The sequence below is a fragment of the Sinohyriopsis cumingii genome, chromosome 7 (genome assembly GCF_028554795.1).
Source record: "Sinohyriopsis cumingii isolate HCF-2022 chromosome 7, ASM2855479v2, whole genome shotgun sequence".
Lineage (NCBI taxonomy): Eukaryota > Metazoa > Mollusca > Bivalvia > Unionida > Unionidae > Sinohyriopsis > Sinohyriopsis cumingii.
The window spans coordinates 84,333,229-84,346,943 of record NC_142967.1 but is presented as its reverse complement, the minus strand read 5'-3'; the positions used below and the strand labels follow the sequence as shown (position 1 = coordinate 84,346,943).

Here is a 13,715-nt window from a genome sequence, read left to right as displayed (position 1 = left end):
TCCTGTAATGTGCTGAAGAATGGTGTTAAACCCCACAATACCAAATATACTGGCCACCATGTATAGCCTGTAATGTGCTGAAGAATGGTGTTAAACCCCACAATACCAAATATAATGGCCACCATGTATAGCCTGTAATGTGCTGAAGAATGGTGTTAAGCCCCACAAAAACAAATAACAAAAGCCAGAAACTTCTACGAAAATGATGCCACTTGCACATTTAGTATGTTCACCACAGTAACCATCTTGAAAATATTGTTATCACTACTGAATGGATGGTTATATCTTCAGGCTTGAACTAAAAGACTTCTTATGGTTTGTCCAGAATGAAAATGGTGCTTTATCTGATTTCCAATTTGTCCACCACAGCAGTTAATTTAAACTGCTGTAACTTAAAACCTGAAAATGGTGCTACTCACTAATTCACTAATATGGCTATCACAATTGCCAACTTGAAAATATTATCCTCCTGAATGGATGGTCATATCAACACAGAGTTTTCACTGAAAAAATTCTTGTATCTAGTTTGTCCGAAATGAAAATGATCTGACATCCAATATGCCCACCACAGCAGTTAATTCAAACTGCTGTTAATTGAAAATTTGAGCTCTCCTCTATTATAAAATGCCTCATTTTAACATGATTCTAGATATAACGTCATTTTAGTCTGGACCCCCTGACCAAAATCAATGTATAACAGTATGGTTTAAAACAAACCAAAGTGAAACATTGTCTTATATCTTTATCTCCTTTTCAAAACACCAATATTTAGCAAATGTTGATGGTGCCCTCTATAGAACATTTTGACATTATGCTATTCTAAATATATTGTGGTTCAGTACATGATGTGGTTCTCAATATAATGTGGTTCAGTACATGATGTGGTCTGTTGTTATGGATCCTGACCACCACCTTATACTGTAGAAGGGCTGTACATGTTAGCATAGGTCATGCTGTGTCAGAATTCAATGCAAAAATCCAAAATTAACAAGGAAAGATAAAGGGCATTTATAGTTCAGTGTGTATGCACATGTACTTGTCAAGGTCATTTCAAACCACTAGAATTTTCTCTCTTAGATTTCACATGAATCTGAATACTCTAATTTCTTCAACTACAGCATGAATAATTTTTCAGAAATAAATGAGTTACTGTAATTATTTTTAGGAATAGACAGTATGATTCACTGGTCAAAATTAGTTATTGCATGATCATTGTTTGACGGAACAGCTATGCCATATTCATACAATGGCAGCTTTACTTTTTTGTATGATGCAGTGCCTGATATTTTTAATAACCTTAGGCTTTTTACATTTACATTGTTGAATAGCACTTATTTAGGAATGAAAATTAACTGATTTATAAATCTGAGTGCGAAATCTTTTATTAATCACTGCATTGTTTGATACTTTGTCATTTATGCCTGTTGACGGCTATTATTGAGCTTCAACTAAGCAATGATTGCACACATGATGTATAGTCTGATTTGACATAGATACTGGGAATTCATTATTTACCTTGAACTAAGCAATAATTGCACACATGATGTATAGTCTGATTTGACATAGATACTGGGAATTCATTATTTACCTTGAACTAAGCAATAATTGCACACATGATGTATAGTCTGATTTGACATAGATACTGGGAATTCATTATTTACCTTGAACTAAGCAATAATTGCACACATGATGTATAGTCTGATTTGACATAGATACTGGGAATTCATTATTTACCTTGAACTAAGCAATGATTGCACACATGATGTATAGTCTGATTTGACATAGATACTGGGAATTCATTATTTACCTTGAACTAAGCAATGATTGCACACATGATGTATAGTCTGATTTGACAAAGATACTGGGAATTCATTATTTGCCTTGAACTAAGCAATAATTGCACACATGATGTATAGTCTGATTTGACATAGATACTGGGAATTCATTATTTACCTTGAACTAAGCAATGATTGCACACATGATGTATAGTCTGATTTGACAAAGATACTGGGAATTCATTATTTACCTTGAACTAAGCAATAATTGCACACATGATGTATAGTCTGATTTGACATAGATACTGGGAATTCATTATTTACCTTGAACTAAGCAATGATTGCACACATGATGTATAGTCTGATTTGACATAGATACTGGGAATTCATTATTTACCTTGAACTAAGCAATGATTGCACACATGATGTATAGTCTGATTTGACAAAGATACTGGGAATTCATTATTTACCTTGAACTAAGCAATAATTGCACACATGATGTATAGTCTGATTTGACATAGATACTGGGAATTCATTATTTACCTTGAACTAAGCAATAATTGCACACATGATGTATAGTCTGATTTGACATAGATACTGGGAATTCATTATTTACCTTGAACTAAGCAATGATTGCACACATGATGTATAGTCTGATTTGACATAGATACTGGGAATTCATTATTTACCTTGAACTAAGCAATAATTGCACACATGATGTATAGTCTGATTTGACATAGATACTGGGAATTCATTATTTACCTTGAACTAAGCAATAATTGCACACATGATGTATAGTCTGATTTGACAAAGATACTGGGAATTCATTATTTACCTTGAACTAAGCAATAATTGCACACATGATGTATAGTCTGATTTGACAAAGATACTGGGAATTCATTATTTACCTTGAACTAAGCAATAATTGCACACATGATGTATAGTCTGATTTGACATAGATACTGGGAATTCATTATTTACCTTGAACTAAGCAATGATTGCACACGTGATGTATAGTCTGATTTGACAAAGATACTGGGAATTCATTATTTACCTTGAACTAAGCAATGATTGCACACATGATGTATAGTCTGATTTGACAAAGATACTGGGAATTCATTATTTACCTTGAACTAAGCAATGATTGCACACATGATGTATAGTCTGATTTGACATAGATACTGGGAATTCATTATTTACCTTGAACTAAGCAATGATTGCACACATGATGTATAGTCTGATTTGACATAGATACTGGGAATTCATTATTTACCTTGAACTAAGCAATAATTGCACACATGATGTATAGTCTGATTTGACATAGATACTGGGAATTCATTATTTACCTTGAACTAAGCAATGATTGCACACATGATGTATAGTCTGATTTGACAAAGATACTGGGAATTCATTATTTACCTTGAACTAAGCAATGATTGCACACATGATGTATAGTCTGATTTGACATAGATACTGGGAATTCATTATTTACCTTGAACTAAGCAATGATTGCACACATGATGTATAGTCTGATTTGACATAGATACTGGGAATTCATTATTTACCTTGAACTAAGCAATGATTGCACACATGATGTATAGTCTGATTTGACATAGATACTGGGAATTCATTATTTACCTTGAACTAAGCAATAATTGCACACATGATGTATAGTCTGATTTGACATAGATACTGGGAATTCATTATTTACCTTGAACTAAGCAATGATTGCACACATGATGTATAGTCTGATTTGACATAGATACTGGGAATTCATTATTTACCTTGAACTAAGCAATAATTGCACACATGATGTATAGTCTGATTTGACATAGATACTGGGAATTCATTATTTACCTTGAACTAAGCAATAATTGCACACATGATGTATAGTCTGATTTGACATAGATACTGGGAATTCATTATTTACCTTGAACTAAGCAATGATTGCACACATGATGTATAGTCTGATTTGACATAGATACTGGGAATTCATTATTTACCTTGAACTAAGCAATGATTGCACACATGATGTATAGTCTGATTTGACATAGATACTGGGAATTCATTATTTACCTTGAACTAAGCAATGATTGCACACATGATGTATAGTCTGATTTGACATAGATACTGGGAATTCATTATTTACCTTGAACTAAGCAATGATTGCACACATGATGTATAGTCTGATTTGACATAGATACTGGGAATTCATTATTTACCTTGAACTAAGCAATGATTGCACACATGATGTATAGTCTGATTTGACATAGATACTGGGAATTCATTATTTACCTTGAACTAAGCAATGATTGCACACATGATGTATAGTCTGATTTGACATAGATACTGGGAATTCATTATTTACCTTAAACTAAGCAATGATTGCACACATGATGTATAGTCTGATTTGACAAAGATACTGGGAATTCATTATTTACCTTGAACTAAGCAATAATTGCACACATGATGTATAGTCTGATTTGACATAGATACTGGGAATTCATTATTTACCTTGAACTAAGCAATAATTGCACACATGATGTATAGTCTGATTTGACATAGATACTGGGAATTCATTATTTACCTTGAACTAAGCAATAATTGCACACATGATGTATAGTCTGATTTGACAGATACTGGGAATTCATTATTTACCTTGAACTAAGCAATAATTGCACACATGATGTATAGTCTGATTTGACATAGATACTGGGAATTCATTATTTACCTTGAACTAAGCAATAATTGCACACATGATGTATAGTCTGATTTGACAAAGATACTGGGAATTCATTATTTACCTTGAACTAAGCAATGATTGCACACATGATGTATAGTCTGATTTGACAAAGATACTGGGAATTCATTATTTACCTTGAACTAAGCAATGATTGCACACATGATGTATAGTCTGATTTGACAAAGATACTGGGAATTCATTATTTACCTTGAACTAAGCAATGATTGCACACATGATGTATAGTCTGATTTGACAAAGATACTGGGAATTCATTATTTACCTTGAACTAAGCAATGATTGCACACATGATGTATAGTCTGATTTGACAAAGATACTGGGAATTCATTATTTACCTTGAACTAAGCAATGATTGCACACATGATGTATAGTCTGATTTGACATAGATACTGGGAATTCATTATTTACCTTGAACTAAGCAATGATTGCACACATGATGTATAGTCTGATTTGACAAAGATACTGGGAATTCATTATTTACCTTGAACTAAGCAATAATTGCACACATGATGTATAGTCTGATTTGACAAAGATACTGGGAATTCATTATTTACCTTGAACTAAGCAATGATTGCACACATGATGTATAGTCTGATTTGACATAGATACTGGGAATTCATTATTTACCTTGAACTAAGCAATGATTGCACACATGATGTATAGTCTGATTTGACATAGATACTGGGAATTCATTATTTACCTTGAACTAAGCAATGATTGCACACATGATGTATAGTCTGATTTGACATAGATACTGGGAATTCATTATTTACCTTGAACTAAGCAATGATTGCACACATGATGTATAGTCTGATTTGACATAGATACTGGGAATTCATTATTTACCTTGAACTAAGCAATGATTGCACACATGATGTATAGTCTGATTTGACATAGATACTGGGAATTCATTATTTACCTTGAACTAAGCAATGATTGCACACATGATGTATAGTCTGATTTGACATAGATACTGGGAATTCATTATTTACCTTGAACTAAGCAATGATTGCACACATGATGTATAGTCTGATTTGACAAAGATACTGGGAATTCATTATTTACCTTGAACTAAGCAATAATTGCACACATGATGTATAGTCTGATTTGACAAAGATACTGGGAATTCATTATTTACCTTGAACTAAGCAATAATTGCACACATGATGTATAGTCTGATTTGACAAAGATACTGGGAATTCATTATTTACCTTGAACTAAGCAATGATTGCACACATGATGTATAGTCTGATTTGACATAGATACTGGGAATTCATTATTTACCTTGAACTAAGCAATGATTGCACACATGATGTATAGTCTGATTTGACATAGATACTGGGAATTCATTATTTACCTTGAACTAAGCAATGATTGCACACATGATGTATAGTCTGATTTGACATAGATACTGGGAATTCATTATTTACCTTGAACTAAGCAATGATTGCACACATGATGTATAGTCTGATTTGACATAGATACTGGGAATTCATTATTTACCTTGAACTAAGCAATGATTGCACACATGATGTATAGTCTGATTTGACATAGATACTGGGAATTCATTATTTACCTTGAACTAAGCAATGATTGCACACATGATGTATAGTCTGATTTGACATAGATACTGGGAATTCATTATTTACCTTGAACTAAGCAATGATTGCACACATGATGTATAGTCTGATTTGACATAGATACTGGGAATTCATTATTTACCTTGAACTAAGCAATGATTGCACACATGATGTATAGTCTGATTTGACATAGATACTGGGAATTCATTATTTACCTTGAACTAAGCAATGATTGCACACATGATGTATAGTCTGATTTGATATAGATACTGGGAATTCATCATTTACCTTAAACTAAGCAATGATTGCACACATGATGTATAGTCTGATTTGATATAGATACTGGGAATTCATCATTTACCTTAAACTAAGCAATGATTGCACACATGATGTATAGTCTGATTTGACATAGATACTGGGAATTCATTATTTACCTTGAACTAAGCAATGATTGCACACATGATGTATAGTCTGATTTGACATAGATACTGGGAATTCATTATTTACCTTGAACTAAGCAATGATTGCACACATGATGTATAGTCTGATTTGACATAGATACTGGGAATTCATTATTTACCTTGAACTAAGCAATGATTGCACACATGATGTATAGTCTGATTTGATATAGATACTGGGAATTCATCATTTACCTTAAACTAAGCAATGATTGCACACATGATGTATAGTCTGATTTGACATAGATACTGGGAATTCATTATTTACCTTGAATTAAGCAATAATTGCACACATGATGTATAGTCTGATTTGACATAGATACTGGGAATTCATTATTTACCTTGAATTAAGCAATAATTGCACACATGATGTATAGTCTGATTTGACAAAGATACTGGGAATTCATTATTTACCTTGAACTAAGCAATGATTGCACACATGATGTATAGTCTGATTTGACAAAGATACTGGGAATTCATTATTTACCTTGAACTAAGCAATGATTGCACACATGATGTATAGTCTGATTTGACATAGATACTGGGAAATCATTATTTACCTTGAACTAAGCAATGATTGCACACATGATGTATAGTCTGATTTGATATAGATACTGGGAATTCATCATTTACCTTAAACTAAGCAATGATTGCACACATGATGTATAGTCTGATTTGACATAGATACTGGGAATTCATTATTTACCTTGAACTAAGCAATGATTGCACACATGATGTATAGTCTGATTTGACACAGATACTGGGAATTCATTATTTTGCAGGGGGTACAATTTACCACAAATTTAAACACCCAACAAACAATGGTCCTATGGAAATAGTTGGATCATTGTTCCAGTCAATGAATATTTATTAACAGAAAAGAATGAATTGAAGCATTCTCTTTGTAATTTTTCAGTGACTTTGGATACATTCTGTCAGAGACCAACACTTGTGAAATGGCCCCCTGGTTCAACACTGACATGGTAGAGGTTCAGTGTATAAATGAAGTATACAACAAGTCATCAGGGTAGGTTATAACAAACTTATGGTAATTCATGCATAGTCCTGTCACTCACAGTAAGCCGTCCAAATTACTTCCACTTATGATAAGCCATGCAAAGTCCTGCCACTTATGGTAAGCCATCCAAGTCTTGTCATTTGTGGCAAACCATCCAAAGTCCTGTCACTTGTAGTCAGCCATTAAAAGTCCTTTCATAATAAATAACATTTTAGTTTGAAAACAACTCTCATCACAGAATTAATAATTTGTTTTTATTGGGTCAAAATTTAAATGTTCTCTTGATTTTAAGTCACAAAATCTAAAAGTAAGTTGTTTACATTCATAGTTTTTGGATAGACTAGATGAAAATAAAAATAATGATTATAAAGCCAATACATGGCCAGCATGTGGGTTAATAGCGTTTGAAAACAAGAGGAATTTGTTCCCATATTTGTTGGATCTTTCAGGTATAGAAAAATTGCTGCTGATGCTTGCCACGGGGGCTCTGCAACACAGTATGAGAGTAAAGAAGCCCCTTGTCCTGAATTGGCCCCAAAGGGACTCAACCTGGAGACAGAGAAGTGGTATATTCACATACCAAGCCAGTCCAACATAACATTTCATTTGTCTCAGGAAACGGTAAGATTAACTGTCATCGTGACTTGCTTAGGAGAATTGTCTTAGTATGTGAGATAATTGAAGTTATTTACATGGTAATATTAATTGTCTTAGTATGTGAGATAATTGAAGTTATTTACATGGTAATATTAATTGTCTTAGTATGTGAGATAATTGAAGTTATTTACATGGTAATATTAATTGTCTTAGTCTGTGAGATAACTGACATGGTAATATTAATCGTCTTAGTATGTGAGATAATTGACATGGTAATATTAATTGTTTTACAGCAGCAGCCACTGTAAATCACTTATATTAACTGATTACTTTTGGCAAACTTGTCTTTGCATAGCTATAGGATAAGCAGTGTATTTGCGTGCAAGTAATTAACTAAAAACAAAATTTTTAATGCATTAAAAATATGCAATTTACTTCTAAGCATTTACTTGATAGTTCTCATCATACTACTCCTGCTATGAGCATGTCTGTGTTTTTTTTTATTTATTATGGCATGTTCTGTCAGTATAGACTGCCTGATAGGGACAAGTTCTAAATATTCTGTGGATGTGGTTTTCTCTTGTTTTGCCCAATAATACTAAGCACAGCCATAAAACAGTTCAATAATACTAAGCACAGCCATAAAATAGTCCAATAATACTGAGCACAGCCATAAAATAGTCCAATAATACTGAGCACAGCCATAAAATAGTCCAATAATTCTGAGCACAGCCATAAAATAGTCCAATAATACTGAGCACAGCCATAAAATAGTCCAATAATTCTGAGTACAGCCATAAAATAGTCCAATAATTCTGAGCACAGCCATAAAATAGTCCAATAATACTGAGCACAGCCATAAAATAGTCCAATAATCGAGCACACACTTTTATGGTCACCAAGTTGTTTGATGCATTCCCTAAGATATAACATCTTCATGATTAAGACTTGGTCTCATATCACAGGTGTGTGTTATATGGTATTTACAAATTACTTATCAAAATTAATTCCAAAACTAGGGAGTAAAATACTCATTTCTTTAAAATTATATTTAGAAATCTCAAAATCTGATCTTTGGTAATATTGGAACAGAATTTTAATCACTTTTTAGGAAGAGAAAATGTTTAGGCACCTGTAGACATTTATTTTGTGCCACTATAAGATGAAAGTAAATAGTTTAGGAAAAAGAGAACAGGAAATATATATTACTACTTCTTGCAAATCCAGCCATCCTGGATAAAAAGCTAAAATGAACTAAAAGGGTTATCTGACTATATAGGTGGTGGTCAGGCAGACTGATCTCCCTATGGTATGTGGGTTGGTACCAAATCCCATGAATATACCATTTACTACTTCCTCTCGTGCCAAGAAGCACACTCTCACCACACAAACTTCTGCTAAGTTTCTGGAAGTCCTACAATTGGAGGAGTATTCACTTGAAGTATAATCATTCTATATTTACAACTTGTCTTTCTTCTTATGATGACAAAGTTTTGCCTTGACATTAAAGCACTTTGCCATCATTTGCTGGTATCTACATACTTGCGCTAGTAGCATGTGTGACTTCGCAATAGTTCAGGTTATAGTTATAATTTATATGTGTGTGCAAGAATTTAGTGGGATATAAAACTCATTATCAGTGTGTTGTATTTTGATGGTATCACTTGATAACGTGGCTGATGATGCAGTTTTCAGATGTTTTGTTGACAGTAGCTTCACTCTTTGCTGCAAGTAAAAACAATGCTTTGAGTTTGTTTAAATCCAAGTATATGCCTTATGCATAATAATGACCAAAAACACATCAAATTGCATGATACACTTTATTACCCATTCAAAAATTTAAAGCATTGATTCATGTTAAGATTATTTGGTGTCATATTTGCCATTGTTGCCATTTCATTTTCTCATTTCTACGATGGCCATGAGTGACAATATGATCATCCACTCTGAAACAGATGATGTCATGAACAAAGCCAGCAATATGTAATACTCATAAATGAACTTTCATGGTACAGATGTCTGCAGCATTGAATAAGTTTCAAGTTTTGACTTTTGGTGCAGGTATATTGATGATTCAAAATGTACATGAACATTTTAATAAAGCTTGCGTTGTTTACATAATCTACGATTTCTTCTTAAGGGCGCTGAAAATGATACTTTGAGGATATATTAACACTTCATTGCCTTCATTAGGTTGTCTGCTAGCACTTGTCATTGGCCTATTCCTACAGGTAAATTGTCTGCTAGCACTTGTCATTGGCTTATTCCTACAGGTAAATTGTCTGCTAGCACTTGTCATTGGCTTATTCCTACAGGTAAATTGTCTGCTAGCACTTGTCATTGGCCTATTCCTACAGGTAAATTGTCTCATAATCGATATTGTAGCACCTACATGGTATGGTATTTAAGTTCCTTTTTTATGTACGGGTATTTTATGTGTCATATAGAAAACTTGTTTATATTACTGTATAGCTTCCTCCCTGGTCAGATAAGTGCATGTCAGTTTTTTATACATGGTTTACACAGTAGCTTACAGCTCATGCAATGTTATTGTATTGATGCTTGAGTGATTTTTAGGCATCTAAGCAATTGGCATTTCCACTTGGTCTGTGTAAATACCAAAAGCAAAGCTTCAGTGCTTCTACCTGGACAGGCAGTCAAATTCACTTGTCTATAGGTCATTGGTGACTTGAATTTTTTATTTAGTGTCCACTTCGAGTTATTAACTGATGATATTTTTCTACCTGTACATATCCTGTGCATCCCTCTATAGGTGTTTGTCATAGTGGGTAACCCTGCATTGTTTCTTACAAGCTTAAAGCAGTACACTCACTCCACTAAATGTATATAGTTTCTGCTTTATTTCATCTGGCAGATTTAGACCATGGGCGAGACCTGTCAACCATTCAGAATGTGTAATTTTCTCTGAGTTTCATTCCTGCAATACATCTTGGACTTGTCTTTTATAAACAGATGTCAGTTATAGCTTGCATCCAAGGGTTTGCACAATATCTTTCCTGATCAGCGGGATGGAGAGCAGCAACAAGCATCAGTGACAGTCTCTCCTATCAGAATTATGAACTGGGAACATGGATCATACATCCCATAACCCATCCCATCCTGAATAACTGGACTACGTCATGCCAATAACCCATCCCAACCTTAATAACTGGACTACGTCATGCCAGTAACCCATCCCAACCTTAATAACTGGACTACGTCATGCCAGTAACCCATCCCAACCTTAATAACTGGACTACGTCATGCCAATAACCCATCCCAACCTTAATAACTGGACTACGTCATGCCAGTAACCCATCCCAACCTTAATAACTGGACTACGTCATGCCAGTAACCCATCCCAACCTTAATAACTGGACTACGTCATGCCAGTAACCCATCCCAACCTTAATAACTGGACTACGTCATGCCAGTAACCCATCCCAACCTCAATAACTGGACTACGTCATGCCAATAACCCATCCCAACCTCAATAACTGGACTACGTCATGCCAATAACTCATCCCAACCTTAATAACTGGACTACGTCATGCCAATAACCCATCCCAACCTTAATAACTGGACTACGTCATGCCAATAACCCATCCCAACCTTAATAACTGGACTACGTCATGCCAATAACTCATCCCAACCTTAATAACTGGACTACATCATGCCAATAACCCATCCCAACCTCAATAACTGGACTACATCATGCCAATAACTCATCCCAACCTTAATAACTGGACTACATCATGCCAATAACCCATCCCAACCTTAATAACTGGACTACGTCATGCCAATAACTCATCCCAACCTTAATAACTGGACTACATCATGCCAATAACCCATACCAACCTCAATAACTGGACTACATCATGCCAATAACCCATCCCAACCTTAATAACTGGACTACGTCATGCCAATAACCCATCCCAACCTTAATAACTGGACTACGTCATGCCAATAACTCATCCCAGCCTCAATAACTGGACTACATCATGCCAATAACCCATCCCAACCTTAATAACTGGACTACATCATGCCAATAACCCATCCCAACCTTAATAACTGGACTACGTCATGCCAATAACTCATCCCAACCTTAATAACTGGACTACATCATGCCAATAACCCATACCAACCTTAATAACTGGACTACATCATGCCAACCAAGATCCTTCATAACCAGATTTGGCCATATAACTGACCACAGTGGACCATCACCACAATCAATCATACAATATCAGGCAACAGAAAGCAAACTTGTCCAGTTCCATGACTCACATAGTACTATCAAGCTCTTCCTGAGTATGATGACCAGTTTAGTGTCATGATACCCCACATCAGTGTCATGATACCCCACATCAGTGTCATGATACCCCACTTCAGTGTCATGATACCCCACATCCTACCCTGATCTCACATCCCACCCTGATCTCACATCCCTGTAGGAAGAAGACTCCAATCTTTCAAGACTGATTAGAGAAAATTTACCATGATGACCTGTGGATCCAACAATACTTCTTGGGGACATTTAGTAAACATTCTAACCTTCTGGCCAAAGCTCTTTCAACTACAACTGTTATGAGTTGATCCTCAACCTAAGCACACTCAATCAGTTCTCTTACACTCTTGGGTTTGGGATGGAATACAACAATGGTCCTAACACTGTCAATTGTGAACACTGTGCAGTCAGTGTGGACATGCAAGAGGTGTAATTTCATGCCCCAATCAAACAGCTTTCAGAAGTTCTGTGATTCTTCTACAACAGGCTACAAACAACAGACTCGTTATATTTTGGAGCAGGACACATTTTGTATGTGTTAATTTCATTCTTAATTTCTTGACATCGTAGACCTCATACCCTTTCAAGATTTGGTTGACTAGGTCTGGACTCGATGTTCAAGTACAAAGAATGTGTTCCATGGGAAAAGGAGATTTGAATTCATGCAGTGGTAAGTTTTATGTCTCTCTGGTGCAATCCATCAACTAGAGTAAACATTCACCGAGTTTTGCTCATTATGGCAGTGGACATCTTAGTCCATGGTAACTGATAACATTGATTATGTTGTCCAATTAGAGTATGAACCCTGACAATTGGACCAACTCTCTCAAATTGGCAACCATTTGAGGTTGCATTATGAAGGCGCTTCAGACCCAAATTTGGTGATTCCTCTGCAAACACATCTTCTGACAATCATGATTGCTTCGAATGTGAACACAGAGGACTAGAGGGAGCAAGTCTCCTACCTTTTCAGACTGCCGTAAGAGTGTGGCCCTCTCAGGATAATTATTTATATGCCCACATCATTGAAAGGATGCTGGTTTTTGAAAGCCTGTCATTGGTGGCTGGTGAACCTACCAAGTTCTTATTCTGCCCAGTAACTTCCCTGTGGTGTCTGATCACAAACAGCAAAGTGGAACAAGTACTTGGACCTTTGTTTTCTTGTTTGGGATTTACTAAAGTGGTGTCCTCAAGGGCAATCCAGGTTTCAGTTCAATGTTAATGTATTGATGGACTCT

General features: G+C 35.1%; 1 protein-coding gene across 3 annotated transcripts in view; it reads left to right on the top strand.

Moving 5' to 3' along the window:
- LOC149795655 (VPS10 domain-containing receptor SorCS1-like) overlaps positions 1-13,715 on the top strand; it is a 145,702-nt gene that overhangs the window by 87,273 nt on the left and 44,714 nt on the right. For all 3 annotated transcript variants that reach the window (XM_089965498.1, XM_089965497.1, XM_089965499.1), the window contains 2 exons: positions 7,491-7,601; positions 8,042-8,213. In XM_089965498.1, the coding sequence (XP_089821624.1) occupies positions 7,491-7,601; positions 8,042-8,213 (283 nt within the window). The remainder of the gene's footprint in view (positions 1-7,490; positions 7,602-8,041; positions 8,214-13,715) is intronic.